Raw genomic sequence first — 19,127 nt, 5'->3', positions numbered from 1 at the left:
GACTGAGTAGCCCAAGTTAAACTTTTTACAGAAAGCACATAGTAATGCCCTTAAATATAGTCATGTTATTTTTGAACACCCCCATACCGGTAGATTAAATTACAGATTTGGTCGGTCGGTCGACTGTCAAACTACAGTCAGAGATTAGTTTCAATATACAGTATACTTAGAGGCATGTTTTGTCCAATGATACATGAAAAACATGAACATCTACTTATGTACATTGAAACTTGGGATTTCTCATTTTCTAACTATAAAAAATATATATGTGATGAAGAGATCTGTTTTGGTAGTAGCTGTGATGAACTATCTACACCACAACAGCTTTGCCTTCTCGCTAAAATGTAAGTCTGTTATAAGTCAGTTATATGACTGAATGTCCCCCCCCCCCCCCCCCCCCCATACACACACTTATCTGGACTCCTCCCCCTCCATCATCCATCCCTCCAACCACTCCCCCTTCCTCCATCCCCCTGGTCCTCCCCCTCCACGCCTCCTTCATTTTTCACTCCTTCCCGCTCCCTACCCTTCAAACTTCCAATGCCCCACCCCCCTCTACTCCCCCATCCTCCTTTCATCCCCACTTTCCTCCATCAGTACTCCTGGTACCCCCCACCACCCTCGCCGTTCATCCCCTGATAGGAGGACCCCCCCACAGGGGCTCCTTGTCCCAGATCGTCCCCCCCGGCCGTGAAGGAGGTGTAGGGGTCCCCGGCCGCCGCAGCATCCAGGCTGGGGTCTATGTAGTCCTGGGAGAAGAGAGCAGAGTCTGCCCCCAGCTGGTACCTCTGATAGCCGAAAAAGGACTGGGCCGCCTTGGGGAGGGAGGGAGTGGGTGAAGAGAGTGGTGTGGGAGGGCATAGTTGGGGTTGGGGGGTGAGATGAAGGGAAATGGGAGGGAGGTGGGGAGGTAGAGTGGTGTAGGTTGGGGGTGAGATGAAGGGAAATGGGAGGGAGGTGGGGAGGTAGAGGGGTGTAGGTTGGGGGTGAGATGAAGGGAAGAGGGAAGGAGGTGGGGAGGTAGAGGGGTGTAGGTTGGGGGTGAGATGAAGGGAAATGGGAGGGAGGTGGGGAGGTAGAGGGGTGTAGGTTGGGGGTGAGATGAAGGGAAATGAGAGAGAGGTGGGGTGAAGAAGGTGCGTTGGGAGGGTTGAGGAGGTTAGGGTGGGGATGGGGTAGGTGGAGAGAGGTAGAGGTGTGTAGATTAGGTGGTGAGGTAGAGGGAAATAGAAGGGAGGAGGGTGAAGAAGGTGGAGGAGGCTAAGGGGTAAGGTAGAGAGGAGTGGGTAGGTTGGGAAGGGATGTTTTGAGGTGTAAGAGATGATAAACAAATGCAGCATTTGTGGATTAGGTTTGAAAGGGAGGGTGAAAGAAAGAAAAAGAAAGAAAAAAGAAAGAAAGAAAGAAAGAAAGGAAAATAAAATAAAAAAATAAAATTAAAATAAAATAAAAAAGGAAAATAAAATAAAAAGGGAAAAGGAAGTGCATTGAATTAGTTGTCTGGAAAGCTAGGTTAAATCTTTATTAGATTGCTTGAATGTGTCCCAAATTGCACCCTTTTCCCTTTATAGCTCATGTCTAAAGTAGTGCACTACATAGGGAATAGGGCTCTGGTCTAAAGTAGTGCACTACATAGGGAATAGGGCTCTGGCCTAAAGTAGTGCACTACATAGGGAATAGGGCTCTGGTCTAAAGTAGTGCACTACATAGGGAATAGGGCTCTGGTCTAAAGTAGTGCACTACATAGGGAATAGGGCTCTGGTCTAAAGTAGTGCACTACATAGGGAATAGGGCTCTGGTCTAAAGTAGTGCACTACATAGGGAATAGGGCTCTGGTCTAAAGTAGTGCACTACATAGGGAATAGGGCTCTGGTCTAAAGTAGTGCACTACATAGGGAATAGGGCTCTGGTCTAAAGTAGTGCACTACATAGGGAATAGGGCGCTGGTCTAAAGTAGTGCACTACATAGGGAATAGGGCTCTGGCCTAAAGTAGTGCACTACATAGGGAATAGGGCGCTGGTCTAAAGTAGTGCACTACATAGGGAATAGGGTGCCCTTTGAGACGCGAGCCTTGAGTCACTCAGGTTAGTTAGTTATCAAAGCAGTCGTTTAGCCATTCACATCTCACTCTATTGGTTTGGTAAAAACAAACAATCATTCACACTCGTCAGATAAAAAAGACAAGAGCACAAGAAGATATGCAGTAAATGTGATAAAAATGTATTTTCACTAAATGTGCATATTTATTGAATAGCTAAAGCATTTGAAAGGCGTTTGAGTTATAAAGACACCAAACTAATTTGCCAGCCTTTCACAAAATGGTGGAGGTAGCCTACCATAGATGCCTGCCTACGCTGTGTGCATGTGTATCTGTGTGTGTCTGCGTGTGTGTGTGTGTGTGATACAGAGATATCACAGTCACAGCAGCGTCTGACTAGAAGCATTAAGGAGGTTAGCTGCAGAGGGATTGGAGATCTAGGTTTCCTACTAGAACAACACATTATATTATATTAGTGGGATGGGGGGCTGGGGGTGAAAAGTTGTAATTGCAGACTGCAGTTTTAAAAGCAAAGGGAGCTGGAAGGTTATTAGAAGAACACAGATTATATTAGTGGGATGGGGGGCTGAGGGGTGAACAGCTTCTGGTATTCCTCTTGGAAGGACACACTCTTTAGCCTCTCCATGGAGAAGAGAGTCAGCCCACCCTAGAGGAGAGAGAGAGCAGGTAGGACTTAGGGATCAAAGGTCATGGCAGAGGTGCTGGTTGGTCCCGATGGCTCAGGGGCTTGAACATGGTGCTGGCAACAACAGTTTTGTGGGGTCCCTTCCCACATGGATAATGTACTAATAACATGTTTCAGTGTTGACAGTTTAATCAGTTGCTCTGGATAGAAGTGCCTGCTAAATGACGAGGGTCCTATACTTAGATGTCTAGGCCCACTGGTGGCTGTTCTTCTGAACATTTTCACTGAAGATACTGTCAAATGAAGATCCTGTCAAATGAAGACAGGGATGAAGTGATAGTGTTATAAAGGAGTAGTGTACCATACCCAGGTGAATATGGAGAAGAAGGTGATAGTGTTATAAAGGAGTAGTGTACCATACCCAGGTGAATATGGAGAAGAAGGAGAAGGTGATAGTGTTATAAAGGAGTAGTGTACCATACCCAGGTGAATATGGAGAAGAAGGAGAAGGTGATAGTGTTATAAAGGAGTAGTGTACCATACCCAGGTGAATATGGAGAAGAAGGTGATAGTGTTATAAAGGAGTAGTGTACCATACCCAGGTGAATATGGAGAAGGAGGAGAAGGTGATAGTGTTATAAAGGAGTAGTGTACCATACCCAGGTGAATATGGAGGAGAAGGTGATAGTGTTATAAAGGAGTAAAGTGTACCATACCCAGGGGAATATGGAGAAGAAGGAGAAGGTGATAGTGTTATAAAGGAGTAGTGTACCATACCCAGGTGAATATGGAGAAGGAGGTGATAGTGTTATAAAGGAGTAAAGTGTACCATACCCAGGTGAATATGGAGAAGAAGGTGATAGTGTTATAAAGGAGTAGTGTACCATACCCAGGTGAATATGGAGAAGAAGGAGAAGGTGATAGTGTTATAAAGGAGTAGTGTACCATACCCAGGTGAATATGGAGAAGAAGGAGAAGGTGATAGTGTTATAAAGGAGTAGTGTACCATACCCAGGTGAATATGGAGAAGAAGGTGATCGTGTTATAAAGGAGTAGTGTACCATACCCAGGTGAATATTGGGGAAGAAGGAGAAGGTGATAGTGTTATAAAGGAGTAGTGTACCATACCCAGGTGAATATGGAGAAGGAGGTGATAGTGTTATAAAGGAGTAGTGTACCATACCCAGGTGAATATGACGAAGGAGGTGATAGTGTTATAAAGGAGTAAAGTGTACCATACCCAGGTGAATATGGAGAAGAAGGTGATAGTGTTATAAAGGAGTAGTGTACCATACCCAGGTGAATATGGAGAAGGAGGAGAAGGTGATAGTGTTATAAAGGAGTAGTGTACCATACCCAGGTGAATATGGAGGAGAAGGTGATAGTGTTATAAAGGAGTAAAGTGTACCATACCCAGGTGAATATGGAGAAGGAGAAGGTGATAGTGTTATAAAGGAGTAGTGTACCATACCCAGGTGAATATGGAGAAGGAGGAGAAGGTGATAGTGTTATAAAGGAGTAGTGTACCATACCCAGGTGAATATGGAGGAGAAGGTGATAGTGTTATAAAGGAGTAGTGTACCATACCCAGGTGAATATGACGAAGGAGGTGATAGTGTTATAAAGGAGTAAAGTGTACCATACCCAGGTGAATATGGAGAAGAAGGTGATAGTGTTATAAAGGAGTAGTGTACCATACCCAGGTGAATATGGAGAAGAAGGAGAAGGTGATAGTGTTATAAAGGAGTAGTGTACCATACCCAGGTGAATATGGAGAAGAAGGAGAAGGTGATAGCAGCACGAGCGGCATCCCCTCCCTCCCTCAGGGGGTTGTCCTCCTGCTTCGCCACCTGCCATTGGTTGGTCAGGAAACAGAACCCCACGAACCACATGAAGGACCAGAATGCTGCAGGGAGATAGAGATATATATATATATATATATATATATATATATGTGTGAGTGTGAGTGTGAGAGTGAGAGTGAGAGAGAGAGAGAAAGCGAGAGAAAAGAGAGGGAGAGGGATGAAAAGGAGGAGGGAGAGAGGGAGGAAAGGAAGGGAGAGGGGATGAAAGGAGGGAGAGAGAGTGCGAGAGAAGGGGAGGAGGATGGAAGGGAGAGAGAGGGAGAGAGGGAGAAGGATGAAAGGGAAAGAGGGAGGTAGAGGGACAGGGTGAGAGAGGGGAGGGAGGAATGAAAGGAGGATGAGGGAGCAGAAAGGAAGGAAAGGAGGGAGAGAGGGAGAAAACAGAAGTTAGAAAGGTCACATTGAATCTTACATGTTAGCTCACTAGAACTAAAGTAATGGATGTGTCTTTCTCTCCCTCTCCCATGACAGGAAGTGAGCAGCAACAATAGACAACCAGTAGTTGAAAACCACTGAAGATCGACCATTTTGTTTTCTGTTTTCTGTTGTTGTTAAGCTCCTTCTCATTAAATGAGCAGGTGGGACACAGACATTACCCACCCTCTCCCACATCTCTCTTCTCCCTCTACACACATCTCTACCCTCTCTCCCCATCCTCTCCCTCTACACACATCTCTCCCCATCTCTCTACACACATCTCTCCCCTCTCTCCATCTCTCTACACACATCTCTCCATCTCTCTACACACATCTCTCCCCATCTCTCTACACACATCTCTCTCCTCTCTCCATCTCTCTGCACACCTCTCCCATCTCTCCACTCTCTCCATCCTCTCCCCACTCTCTCCATCCTCTCCCTCTACACACATCTATCCCCTCTCTCCATCTCTCTACACACATCTCTCCCCTCTCTCCATCTCTCTGCACACCTCTCCCATCTCTCCACTCTCTCCATCCTCTCCCCACTCTCTCCATCCTCTCCCTCTACACACATCTCTCCCCTCTCTCCATCTCTCTACACACATCTCTCTCCTCTCTCCATCTCTCTGCACACCTCTCCCCTCTCTCCACTCTCTCCATCCTCTCCCTCTACACACATCTATCCCCTCTCTCCATCTCTCTACACACATCTCTCCCCTCTCTCCATCTCTCTACATACATCTCTCCTCTCTCCATCCTCTCCCTCTACACACATCTCTCTACATACATCTCTCCAGCCTCTCCCTCCACACACATCTATCCCCTCTCTCCATCATCTCCCTCCACACACATTTATCCCCTCTCTCCATCCAACCTCTCGCTCATTTCCCTTTACTCCCTCTCCATACATCTCCTCCCTCTCTCTTCCTTGCTCCCCATTTCCACTCACCTGAAACCCCTACGTCTGCCAGTACAGCCTTCTTGCGGTCCTTGACGGAGCTGATCTGTGGGAAGTAGACATCCAGGGCCAGGAAGACCAGACAGCAGAGAAAGGCCAAGGTTCCCATGAACAGTCCATAGTTACACGCATTCTGGTTCCTGTCAATCAATCAATCAATATCTGTATTGTCCCAATGGGGAAATGTGTAGGGCAACAACACGAGTAATAACAGCCATAACAGATGAGATGCACATTTGGAATATCAAAGAGATCCGATAGAGTCATAAAAGAGGAGCAGTAACTACTACAGTGTGTGTGTGTGTCACCTGTTGAAAATACAGAACTCCTGGGCCTCGTCCGGTCGGTTCACGTAACCCTCGTTGGCTATAGAACCAAAGATCACAATAGAGAAAAACTGTAAAGAGAGAAGGATAGGAGGGAGAGAGGGAAGATGGGAGGGAGAGATTAGGAAAGGGGAGGAGGGAAGGATCAGAAAGAAGTGTGTTGAGTGTCAGCCATACACACCAAGATAATAGTCTATTCCTACTATACACACACTAGCCCTAGGACCATGCCTCAGGACTACCTGGCCTGATGACTCCTTGCTATCCCCAGTCCACCTGGCCGTGCTGCTGCTCCAGTTGCAACTGTTCTGCCTGCAGCTATGGAACCCTGACCTGTTCACCAGACGTGCTACCTGTCCCAGACCTGCTGTTTTCAACTCTCTAGAGACAGCAGGCGCAGTAGAGATACCCTGAATGATCGGCTATGAAAAGTCAACTGACATTTACTCCTGAGGTGCTGACCTGTCGCACCCTCTACAACCACTGTGATTATTATTATTTGACCATGCTGGTCATTTATGAACATTTGAAAATCTTGGCCATGTTCTGTTATAATCTCCACCCGGCACAGCCAGAAGACGACTGGCCACCCCTCATAGCCTGGTTCCTCTCTAGGTTTCTTCCTAGGTTCTGGCCTTTCTAGGGAGTTTTTCCTAGCCACCGTGCTTCTACACCTGCATTGCTTGCTGTTTGGGGTTTTAGGATGGGTTTATGTACAGCACTTTGTGACATCAGCTGATGTAAGAAGGGCTTTATAAATACATTTGATTGATATCTCGACTGAAACACACAGAGAGAATATATCTACAGTACTGCCCTACAGTATAAATACTGGCAGAATATACCTACAGAGCTTCAGAACAGTATAAACACTGGCAGAATATACCTACAGTACTACACTACAGTATAAACACTGGCAGAATATACCTACAGTACTACACTACAGTATAAACACAGGCAGAATATACCTACAGTACTACACTACAGTATAAACACTGGCAGAATATACCTACAGTACTACACTACAGTATAAACACTGGCAGAATATACCTACAGTACTACACTACAGTATAAACACTGGCAGAATATACCTACAGTACTACACTACAGTATAAACACTGGCAGAATATACCTACAGTACTACACTACAGTATAAACACTGGCAGAATATACCTACAGTACTACAGTATAAACACTGGCAGAATATACCTACAGTACTTCACTACAGTATAAACACTGGCAGAATATACAGTCGTATGAAAAAGTTTGGACACCCCTCTGAGGCTGCATAATAATTGACTCTGTCGTCACAGAAAAGGATCACAGTGGCTTGCCATTCATTTTCTAATAAAAGCTGAGTATTGGGGTATTGTCCAGACAAAGATTTTTAGTGTAGCAATATTAAGTTGTATGAAATTAAATCAGATGTGAAAAATAGGCTATTCAAAAATGTGGCCACCCTTGTCATTCTGTTGCTTTGAATACCTGTAACTACTTAGCACTGATTAATTGGAACACACAATTGGTTTGGTGAGCTCATTAAGCCTTGAACTTCATAGACAAGTGCATCCAATCATGAGAAAAGGTATTTAAGGTGGCCAATTGCAAGTTGTTGTTCTCTTTGACTCTCCTCTGAAGAGTGGCAACATGGGGGCCTCAAAACCACTCTCAAATGACCTGAAAACAAAGATTGTTCAACATTATGGTTCAGAGGAAGGCTACAAAAAGCTATCGCAGAGATTTAAGCTGTCAGTGTCCACTGTGAGGAACATAGTGAGGAAATGGAAGACCACAGGCACAGCTCTTGTTAAGGCCAGAAGTGGCAGGCCAAGTAAAATATCGGAGAGGCGAAGGATGGTGAGAACGGTCAAAAACAGCCCACAGACCACCTCCAAAGACCTTCAACATCATCCTGCTGAGATGGTGTCACTGCATCGTTCAACAATTCAGCACACTTTTCACAAGGAGAAGCTGTATGGGAGAGGGATGCGGAAGAAGCCTTTTCTGCACACACGCCACAAACAGAGTCTCTGGGAGGTATGCAAACGCACATTTGGACAAGCCAGCTTCAATTGGAATAAGATGCTGTGGACTGATGAAACAAAGATTGAGTTATTTGGTCATAACAAGGGACGTTATGCATGGCGGCAAAAGAGCACAGCGTTCCAAGAAAAACACTTGCTACCCACAGTAGAATTCGGTGGGGGTTCCATCATGCTGTGGGGCTGTGTGGCCAGTGGCGGTACTGGGAATCTTGTTCAAGTTGAGGGTTGCATGGATTCCACTCAATATCAGCAGATTCTAGAATCAGTCACAAAGTTGAAGTTATGCCGGGGCTGGATATTTCAACAAGACAACGACCCAAAACCCTGCTCAAAATCTACCCGGGCATTTATGCAGAGGAACAAGTACAATGTTCTGGAATGGCCATCCCAGTCACCAGACCTGAATATCATTGAGAATCTGTGGGATGATTTGAAGCGGGCTGTCCATGCTCAGCAACCATCAAGCCTAACTGAACTGGAGATGTTTTGTAAGGAGGAATAGTCCAAAATACCTTCATCCAGAATCCAGACACTCATTAGAGGCTATGGGAAGCATCTAGAGGCTGTTATTTTAGCAAAAGGAGGCTCTACTAAATATTGATGTGATTTTTCTATTGGGGTGCCCAAATGTATCCACCTGTCTAATTTTGTTTTGATGCATATTGCACATTTTCTGTTAATCCAATAAACCTCATTTCACTACTGAAATATTACTGTGTCCATCAGTTATTTGATAGATCAAAATGAAATTGCTGATCCAAACAGCCAATTATTTATACATGGAAATCATGGAAACTGTCAGGGGTGCCCAAACCTTTTCATACGACTGTGCCTACAGTACTTCACTACAGTAGAAACACTGGCAGAATATACTTACAGTACTTCACTACAGTATAAACACTGGCAGAATATACCTACAGTACTACACTACATTATAAACACTGGCAGAATTTACCTACAGTACTACAGTATAAACACTGGCAGAATATACCTACAGTACTACACTACATTATAAACACTGGCAGAATTTACCTACAGTACTACAGTATAAACACTGACAGAATATACCTACAGTACTACACTACAGTATAAATACTGACAGAATATACTTACAGTACTTCACTAAACACTGGCAGAATATACTTACAGTACTTCACTACAGTATAAACACTGGCAGAATATACCTACAGTACTACACTACAGTATAAACACTGGCAGAATATACCTACAGTACTTCACTACAGTATAAACACTGGCAGAATATACCTACAGTACTACACTACAGTAGAAACACTGACAGAATATACCTACAGTACTACACTACAGTATAAACACTGGCAGAATATACCTACAGTACTACAGTATAAACACTGGCAGAATATACCTACAGTACTACACTACAGTATAAACACTGGCAGAATATACCTACAGTACTACAGTATAAACACTGTCAGAATATACCTACAGTACTACACTACAGTATAAATACTGACAGAATATACTTACAGTACTTCACTAAACACTGGCAGAATATACTTACAGTACTTCACTACAGTATAAACACTGGCAGAATATACTTACAGTACTTCACTACAGTATAAACACTGGCAGAATATACTTACAGTACTTCACTAAACACAGGCAGAATATAGGGCTCGTGCTATTTCTACTAAGGGGCAAATCCTATATTTCACTCAAGTCAAATGTTCACTTAGTTTTTATTGATTTCAATGGAATTATGAATTGCCCTAAGATAAAAGGCTCTATCCATCTAAACCGCTGAGAGAAAATGTCCTATCTAACCATACCACAGAGAGAAAAGGTCCTATCTATCTAAACCACTGAGAGAAAAGGTCCTATCTATCTAAACCGCTGAGAGAAAAGGTCCTATCTATCTAAACCGCTGAGAGAAAAAGTCCTATCTATCTAAACCGCTGAGAGAAAAGGTCCTATCTATCTAGACCGCTGAGAGAAAAGGTCCTATCCAACTAAACCGCTGCGAGAAAAGGTCCTATCCAACTAAACCACTGCGAGAAAAGGTCCTATCTATCTATCTAAACCACTGAGAGAAAAGGTCCTATATATCTATCTATCTAAGCCACTGCGAGAAAAGGTCCTATCTATCTAAACCGCTGAGAGAAAAGGTCCTATCTATCTAAACCGCTGAGAGAAAAAGTCCTATCCAACTAAAACACTGAGAGAAAATGTCCTATCCAACTAAAACACTGAGAGAAAATGTCCTATCCAACTAAACCACTGAGAGAAAAGGTCCTATCCAACTAAACCACTGAGAGAAAATGTCCTATCTATCTATCTAAACCACTGAGAGAAAATGTCCTATCTATCTAAACCACTGGGAGAAAAGGTCCTGTCTCACCATACCACTGAGAGAAAAGGTCCTATCTATCTCAACCACTGAGAGAAAAGGTCCTATCTATCTCAACCACTGAGAGAAAAGGTCATATCTATCTCAACCACTGAGAGAAAAGGTCCTATCTATCTAAACCACTGAGAGAAAATGTCCTATCTATCTATCTAAACCACTGAGAGAAAAGGTCCCATCTATCTCAACTAAACCACTGAGAGAAAAGGTCCTATCTATCTCAACTAAACCACTGAGAGAAAATGTCCTATCTATCTAAACCACTGGGAGAAAAGGTCCTGTCTCACCATACCACTGAGAGAAAAGGTCCTATCTATCTCAACCACTGAGAGAAAAGGTCCTATCTATCTCAACCACTGAGAGAAAAGGTCCTATCTATCTCAACCACTGAGAGAAAAGGTCCTATCTATCTAAACCACTGAGAGAAAAGGTCCTGTCTCACCATACCACTGAGAGAAAAGGTCCTATCTATCTCAACCACTGAGAGAAAAGGTCCTATCTATCTAAACCACTGAGTGACACTTTTTCTATCTCCCCCTTTCCTGTTCTGGGTGCCTTTATTCTCTCTCTCACACACACACACACACACCTCATTCCAATCCTTGTCTATCATTCTAATGTCAAAATAGACCAAACATACACACACGAAAGGCGTTCATGCATACCTTTTTGGTATTATTTTTGGTAGAATGGTTTCTGATGCCTTATTTGAATATTACACCTGCCATTGGAGCTGAAAGGTTGCATATGTTCCACATGAAGACTCAAATCAGAGTGTGTGTGTGTGAGTATATGCACTGCTCAAAAAAATAAAGGGAACACTTAAACAACACAATGTAACTCCAAGTCAATCACACTTCTGTGAAATCAAACTGTCCACTTAGGAAGCAACACTGATTGACAATAAATTTCACATGCTGTTGTGCAAAAGGAATAGACAACAGGTGGAAATTATAGGCAATTAGCAAGACATCCCCAATAAAGGAGTGGTTCTGCAGGTGGTAACCACAGACCACTTCTCAGTTCCTATGCTTCCTGGCTGATGTTTTGGTCACTTTTGAATGCTGGAAGTGCTTTCACTCTACTGGTAGCATGAGACGGAGTCTACAACCCACACAAGTGGCTCAGGTAGTGCAGCTCATCCAGGATGGCACATCAATGCGAGCTGTGGCAAGAAGGTTTGCTGTGTCTGTCAGCATAGTGTCCAGAGCATGGAGGCGCTACCAGGAGACAAGCCAGTACATCAGGAGATGTGGAGGAGGCCGTAGGAGGGCAACAAACCAGCAGCAGGACCGCTACCTCCGCCTTTGTACAAGGAGGAACAGGAGGAGCACTGCCAGAGCCCTGCAAAATGACCTCCAACAGGCCACAAATGTTTATGGGTCTGCTCAAAAGGTCAGAAACAGACTCCATGAGGGTGGTATGAGGGCCCGACGTCCACAGGTGGGGGTTGTGCTTACAGCCCAACACCGTGCAGGACGTTTGGCATTTGCCAGAGAACACCAAGATTGGCAAATTCGCCACTGGCGCCCTGTGCTCTTCACAGATGAAAGCAGGTTCACACTGAGCACATGTGACAGACGTGACAGTCTGGAGACGCCGTGGAGAACGTTCTGCTGCCTGCAACATCCTCCAGCATAACCGGTTTGGGGGTGGGTCAGTCATGATGTTGGGTGGCATTTCTTTAGGGGGGCCGCAAAGCCCTCCATGTGCTCGCCAGAGGTAGCCTGACTGCCATTAGGTACCGAGATAAGCTCCTCAGACCCCTTGTGAGACCATATGCTGGTGCGGTTGGCCCTGGGTTCCTCCTAATGCAAGACAATGCTAGACCTCATGTGGCTGGAGTGTGTCAGCAGTTCCTGCAAGAGGAAGGCATTGATGCTATGGACTGGCCCGCCCGTTCCCCAGACCTGAATCCAATTGAGCACATCTGGGACATCATGTCTCGCTCCATCCACCAAGGCCACGTTGCACCACAGACTGTCCAGGAGTTGGCGCATGCTTTAGTCCAGGTCTGGGAGGAGATCCCTCAGGAGACCATCCGCCACCTCATCAGGAGCATGCCCAGGCGTTGTAGGGAGGTCATACAGGCACGTGGAGGCCACACACACTACTGAGCCTCATTTTGACTTGTTTTAAGGACATTACATCAAAGTTGGATCAGCCTGTAGTGTGGTTTTCCACTTTAATTTTGAGTGTGACTCCAAATCCAGACCTCCATGGGTTGATACATTTGATTTGCATTGATAATTTGTGTGATTTTGTTGTCAGCATATTCAACTATGTAAAGAAAAAAGTATTTAATAAGAATATTTCATTCATTCAGATCTAGGATGTGTTATTTTAGTGTTCCCTTTATTTTTTAGAGCAGTGTATATAGGGGAGTTCCCTTCATATTAATTGGACCTTTTACTCTCTATATTAAAACCCCCTGGTGTTTCCCCCAGTAAAACCCCCACAATGCTTTGGGAATCAACATCCCCCTTGGGACTTAGTGATCTCTTACACACACCACTGCATTTCAGATCAACAGACAAATTAAATGGCATCCTATTCCCTATTTAGTACACTACTTTTGATCATTGCCCTATGCTATTTAGGGAATAGTGTGCCATTTGGGACTCACACTTAGTAGCTGATTGGGTTAGAAAAGGTCTTGGGTCAGAATTGTATTTGGCATCACATGGAATGTTCTCTCTCCCTCCCTCCCTTTCTCTTTCCCTCCCTCCGTTCTCCTCTCGCTCTCTACCCCCTCTCTCGCTCTCTTTCTCTCTCCCTTTCTCCCTCTAGTAGGTAAATGTGTTTTCTCCAAGGCCCTGTCCTGTAGCCTTCTCATCTCAAGGCCCCAGGCCCAAATCAAAGCAGGCATTGTGCAGGTCACCACGTGGGATCCTGATCTTGTGACAATCCGATGGGACATTTTGAAAGTAGGCATTAGATTTGCCAGAATAATTTATATTTGTGTGTGAGCCTGTGTGCGTATGTGTCTGCATTAGCATGCCTGCCTGTGTGTGTGACAGTGTGTGAGTGAGTGTACAGTACTCTGACCTCTAGTCATTAAGCCTAATGTGTTTAGCAGTATGGTGTCAGAATGTGGGGCACATTGGTACTGACAGGCCCCCGAACATAGAATCCTGATTCCTGCCCATTCAAGAGGTTCCAAGCCCCTTCTAGAGATTATATTTCTACACTGTTGCCTCCACTACCAAAGCCTCCACTACTGAACATATAGGTACTATACTGCTAATATACATGGGCAGTCCATATGACTTTACAGAAGGAGGAGAGAGAAAGAAAACAAGAGAGAACGAGAAAGAAATATGTTAGATGAGAGCTGTCCCTTTCTCTCTCCCTCCCTCCCTCCCTCCCTCTCTCTGCTACCTATGTGTGATTCTGCAACATTATTGCTACTTAACCTGTATATACTGTAACTCAACACCAGCCAGAGAGATGGAGAGGGAGAGAGAGAGGTAGAGACAGACAGAATAAGGAGAGAGAGAGAGAGAGAGAGCGTGATAGAGAATAAGGAGAAAGAGAATAAAGGAAGAGAGAGATTCGAGAGAAAGAATAAGAAAGAGGGAAAACATGAAAACAACTGACACCTTTATATGTTTAGTCCTAATTGCTGCTGTTACCATAGGTACAGTAACCAAGGTGTTTCTCTGAGGTCACGCCTGGAGGCGGAGCTGCAGATGTCTACACAGGAAATTATTATCATCCACGAAGTGAAAACAGGAAGTGACACAGTTGTACTAATGGTGAATGTGAAAAATGTGTGCGCGTACACGTAAACACACACACACACTTCCCTTCCCACAACATGCCATCTCTAATCAGAGTCTATTCATTGAGCTGTGACCTCAACACTGTTATCCCATAGAAATACAATCTACCACCCATTATACCATAATTGCCTTGAATGGTAAGGTCCCTTCTATAGATTATATTTATATGGTTATCCATCACATAAACTACAGGGAGTGGATGAGTTATGTTATTTCTGTTCTGTAGCATTGGTACGAAATGGATGAGAAGACTACATGGCATTGAGTCTCTCTCGGTCTGTCTGTCCATCTGTCTTTCTGCCCATCTGTCTCTGTCTGTCCTTCTGTCTGTCGCTCTGTCTGTCTGTTCCTAAAGGGGTATTTCTTATCAGTGAAACGTCTTATTCTGTCATTGTTGTGGTCTGTCTGTCTGTTCCTAAAGGGGTATTTCTTATCAGTGAAACGTCTTATTCTGTCATTGTTGTGGTCTGTCTGTCTGTTCCTAAAGGGGTATTTCTTATCAGTGAAACTTCTTATTCTGTCATTGTTGTGGTCTGTCTGTCTGTCTGTCTGTTCCTAAAGGGGTATTTATTTTCAGTGAAACGTCTTATTCTGTCATTGTTGTGGTCTGTCTGTCTGTTCCTAAAGGGGTATTTCTTATCAGTGAAACGTCTTATTCTGTCATTGTTGTGGTCTGTCTGTCTGTCTGTTCCTAAAGGGGTATTTCTTTTCAGTGAAACGTCTTATTATGTCATTGTTGTGGTCTGTCTGTCTGTTCCTAAAGGGGTATTTCTTATCAGTGAAACTTCTTATTCTGTCATTGTTGTGGTCTGTCTGTCTGTTCCTAAAGGGGTATTTATTATCAGTGAAACTTCTTATTCTGTCATTGTTGTGGTCTGTCTGTCTGTTCCTAAAGGGGTATTTCTTATCAGTGAAACGTCTTATTCTGTCATTGTTGTGGTCTATAGGAGACCATTCAATGGTATGTATAACCCTCTGAAAACACCCCCCCCCCCCCCCCCCTGTGAAGGCTGCTACGCCAGACAGCTTGTACTATAGGCCCACTGGATCACTATAAATAAACAATATGTAGACTAGTTGCAAGTTAATTTAGTAAGGAATAGAAAGGCATGAATCTTTGTATATTTTTGGTACTTTTTTACCCAAATTGGTAGTTACAGTCTTGTCCCATCGCTGCAACTCCCGTATGGACCCAGGAGAGCTATGCGTCCTCATGGGTCTCCCGGTCACGGCCGGCTGGGACAAAGCCTGGGATCGAACCCGGGGCTGTAGTGATGTCTCAAGCACTGGGATGCAATGCCTTAGACTGCTGAGCCACTGGAGAGGCCCAGGCATGTATTCTTTATGCATAGCCAAAATAGTTAATTTTTTCTCAAATTCTTATGAATAACGAAAAACTAATTGTAGTTGATTTACAGTTGTCACCCTATTTCCCAGGTCAAAAGTAGTGCACTGTATAGAGAATAGGGTGCCAATTGGGACGCCCCCTCGGATTTAACAGATCGAACAGGGGGCAAAGCACACACTACAACAAAACACGTGGGCACCGTGCTTATGGCTGCATTTCTCTAGGTTCAATAGCTACAACCGCTTCAAAATCGTAGGCCACCTGCGTCGTGCGCCTTGTTGCTTGCATCCCCAAAACATTGACCATGTTTCAGATTCCAACTAGACTACAACATATTTGGACAGTGTTGCTAACACGACAGGTCTGTTATGCTTAAAGTACACATGCACGCACTGGTGGGAAAGTGAGAATTGAGAAACGGGGAGGCAGCCAGCGAGAGGCGCACATTTTGAGTCAAACACACATACATAACAAACGACCGTCGTTCGGGACCGCCGCCGTTATTAGCCTGAAATGAACAGCACGTAGCTACTGTAACGGTATAGGCGATATAACTGTAACGGTACTCACCCAAGAGAGGATCCGGAGGATGGTGTGTGGCTGCTGGAAGAACGTTATAGGGTTGAAAGCACCTCCAGCCTTCCCAGCTCCATATGCCATGCCCTCCATTTTCGGACTCCGGACGGTGTGTGCGTGCGTGTGTTATCTCTCTTCCCGTCACTCAGGGAACACAGAGAGTTATTCTAACTGATTTTGACGCAATATTCATCAAATCAATGTCCCCGTTTCGCCCGGTGTATTGACCCTATCTCTCTCACTTTCTCAATCGCCAACTCCCTCTTCAGTCTATTTGGTCCTATCTCAAATCCCCGCTTCGTGTCTGTTGCTGTCTATCTGCCTGTGTTGTGATTTTCTCTCTCTCTCTCGCTCAATTCAATTCAAGGGCTTTATTGGAATAGGAAACATATGTTAACATTGCCAAAGCGAGTGAAGTAGATAATAAACTAAAGTGAAATACACAATAAAAGTGAACAGTAAACATTACACTCACAGAAGTTCCAAAATAATAAAGACATTTCAAATATCATTTTATGTGTATATACAGTGTTGTAACGATGTGCTAATAGTTAAAGTACAAAAGGTGGAAATAAATCAACATAAATATGGGTTGTATTTACAATGTGTTCGTTCTTCATTGGTTGCCCTTTTCTCGTGGCAACAGGTCACAAATCTAGAAGTTCCAAAATAATAAACACATTTCAAATGTCATATTATGTGTATATATAGTGTTGCTATCTTAGAGACTTTGTCGCTATATTTAGCGAGTATTCAGACCCCTCTAGCACACATTTTCTAAAAATAGACTAGCGACAAATCTAGTGACTTTTTCTGGTGTTATTGGAGACTTTTAGAGACTGAAGTGGTTACTCTTCTCAATGAGCAGCTGATGCTGCCGTGGGCCCCACCCTTGTCCCAAAGCACTCACAGATGGCCCAGTTCTCGCGCAGCAGTCCCTCCCAGCTGCAGTCAGAGCAGGAGATGTTCACCCCTCCCCGTCCAGACTACAAATGAATCGCGCATGCGGGAAGCCGCCGCTGGCTGGGATGTAAATGTAAAATGTTCTATGTCTAAAATAAATCACTGCACAAAAATAAATCACTGCATTTGACTCACACAGCCTCAGTCACTTACTCACCTTGTCCACTGTGTGTGTGTGCCTCTCTGTGACATAAGCTAAACATCTAGCTGGCTAGCTCATCATGTCTCAGTCTAAACTGTACACTCAAAAATGCAGAAAGGAGTGGGAATCAAACCCTGAATTCAAAGGCTGGTTGAAGCCATTTATTGGAGATGATACACGGGCATACTGCCTGGTGCACAAAATCGAAGGAAGTCTCTAGATTTTGCTCGCCTGAAGTAGAGTACATTGTGATAAACTGCAGGCCACACTACTTGCCTAGAGAGTTCTCAGCTATACTTTTCGTGGCTGTTTATTTACCACCACAGACAGATGCTGGCACTAAGACCGCACTCAGTCAGCTGTATAAGGAAATAAGCAAACAGGAAACCACTCACCCAGAGGCGGCGCTCCTAGTGGCCGGAGACTTTAATGCAGGGAAACTTAAATCAGTTCGACCAAATCTCTATCAACATGTTAAATGTGCAACCAGAGGGAAAACAATTCTAGATCACCTGTACTCCACACACAGAGACGCTTACAAAGCCCTCCCTCGCCCTCCATTTGGTAAATCCGACCACAACTCTATCCTCCTGATTCCTGCTTACAAGCAAAAATTAAAGCAGGAAGCACCAGTGACTCAGTCTATAAACAAATGGTCAGATGAAGCAGATGCTAAACTACAGGACTGCTTTGCTTGCACAGACTGGAACATGTTCCAGGATTCATCCGATGACATTGAGGAATACACCACATCAGTCACTGGCTTTATCAATAAGTGCATTGAGGATGTCGTCCCCACAGTGACTGTACGTACATACCCCAACCAGAAGCCATGGATTACAGGCAACATTCACACTGAGCTAAAGGGTAGAGCTGTCGCTTTCAAGGTGGGGGACTTTAACCCGAAAGCTTACAAGAAATCCCGCTATGCCCTGCGACGAACCATCAAACAGGCAAAGCATCAATACAGGGCTAAGATTTAATCATACTAAACTGGCTCCGACGCTCGTCGGATGTGGCAGGGCTTGCAAACTATTACAGACTACAAAGGGAAGCACAGCCGCGAGCTGCCCAGTGACACAAGCCTACCAGACGAGCTAAATCACTTCTATGCTCGCTTCGAGGCAAGCAACACTGAGGCATGCATGAGAGCATCAGCTGTTCCAGACGATTGTGTGATCACGCTCTCCGTAGCCGACGTGAGTAAGACCTTTAAACAGGTCAACATACACAAGGTTGCGGGGCCAGACGGATTACCAGGGCGTGTGCTCCGGGCATGTGCTGACCAACTGGCAGGAGTCTTCACTGACATTTTCAACATGTCCCTGATTGAGTCTAATACCAACAGGCTTCAAGCAGACCACCATAGTCCCTGTGCCCAAGAACACAAAGGCAACCTGCCTAAATGACTCCAGACCCGTAGCACTCATGTCCGTAGCAATGAAGTGCTTTGAAAGGCTGGTAAGGGCGCACATCAACACCTTTATCCCAGAAACCCTAGACCCACTCCAATTTGCATACCGCCCAAACAGATCCACAGATGATGCAATCTATATTGCACTCCACACTGCCCTTTTCCACCTGGACAAAAGGAACACCTATGTGAGAATGCTGTTCACTGACTACAGCTCA

The 19,127-nt window shown here is 44.6% G+C and overlaps 1 protein-coding gene across 4 annotated transcripts; it reads right to left on the bottom strand.

Annotated features, from left to right (window-relative positions):
* Positions 1–555: 555 nt before the first annotated feature.
* LOC110494929 (synaptogyrin-1) lies at positions 556–16,733 on the bottom strand. 4 transcript variants are annotated; one of them, XM_036949160.1, is made up of 5 exons: positions 16,385–16,733; positions 6,236–6,324; positions 5,919–6,067; positions 4,446–4,591; positions 556–1,260 (listed from the first exon to the last, which is right to left on the bottom strand). In XM_036949160.1, exons 1-5 carry the CDS (start codon positions 16,481–16,483, stop codon positions 556–558), a joined length of 1,188 nt encoding a protein of 395 aa, XP_036805055.1. In that variant the 5' UTR covers positions 16,484–16,733. The 4 variants fall into 4 exon arrangements, with proteins under 4 accessions (XP_036805055.1, XP_036805056.1, XP_036805057.1 ...); XM_036949161.1 differs by having other exon boundaries at positions 556–815; XM_021570265.2 differs by lacking the exon at positions 556–1,260 and adding an exon at positions 2,199–2,706.
* Between the last annotated feature and the right edge of the window lie 2,394 nt (positions 16,734–19,127).

The sequence above is a fragment of the Oncorhynchus mykiss genome, chromosome 17, assembly GCF_013265735.2.
Source record: "Oncorhynchus mykiss isolate Arlee chromosome 17, USDA_OmykA_1.1, whole genome shotgun sequence".
Classification (NCBI taxonomy): Eukaryota; Metazoa; Chordata; class Actinopteri; order Salmoniformes; family Salmonidae; genus Oncorhynchus; species Oncorhynchus mykiss.
Note: the sequence above shows the minus strand (reverse complement) of the source record. Positions and strands in the feature narration are given on the sequence as shown.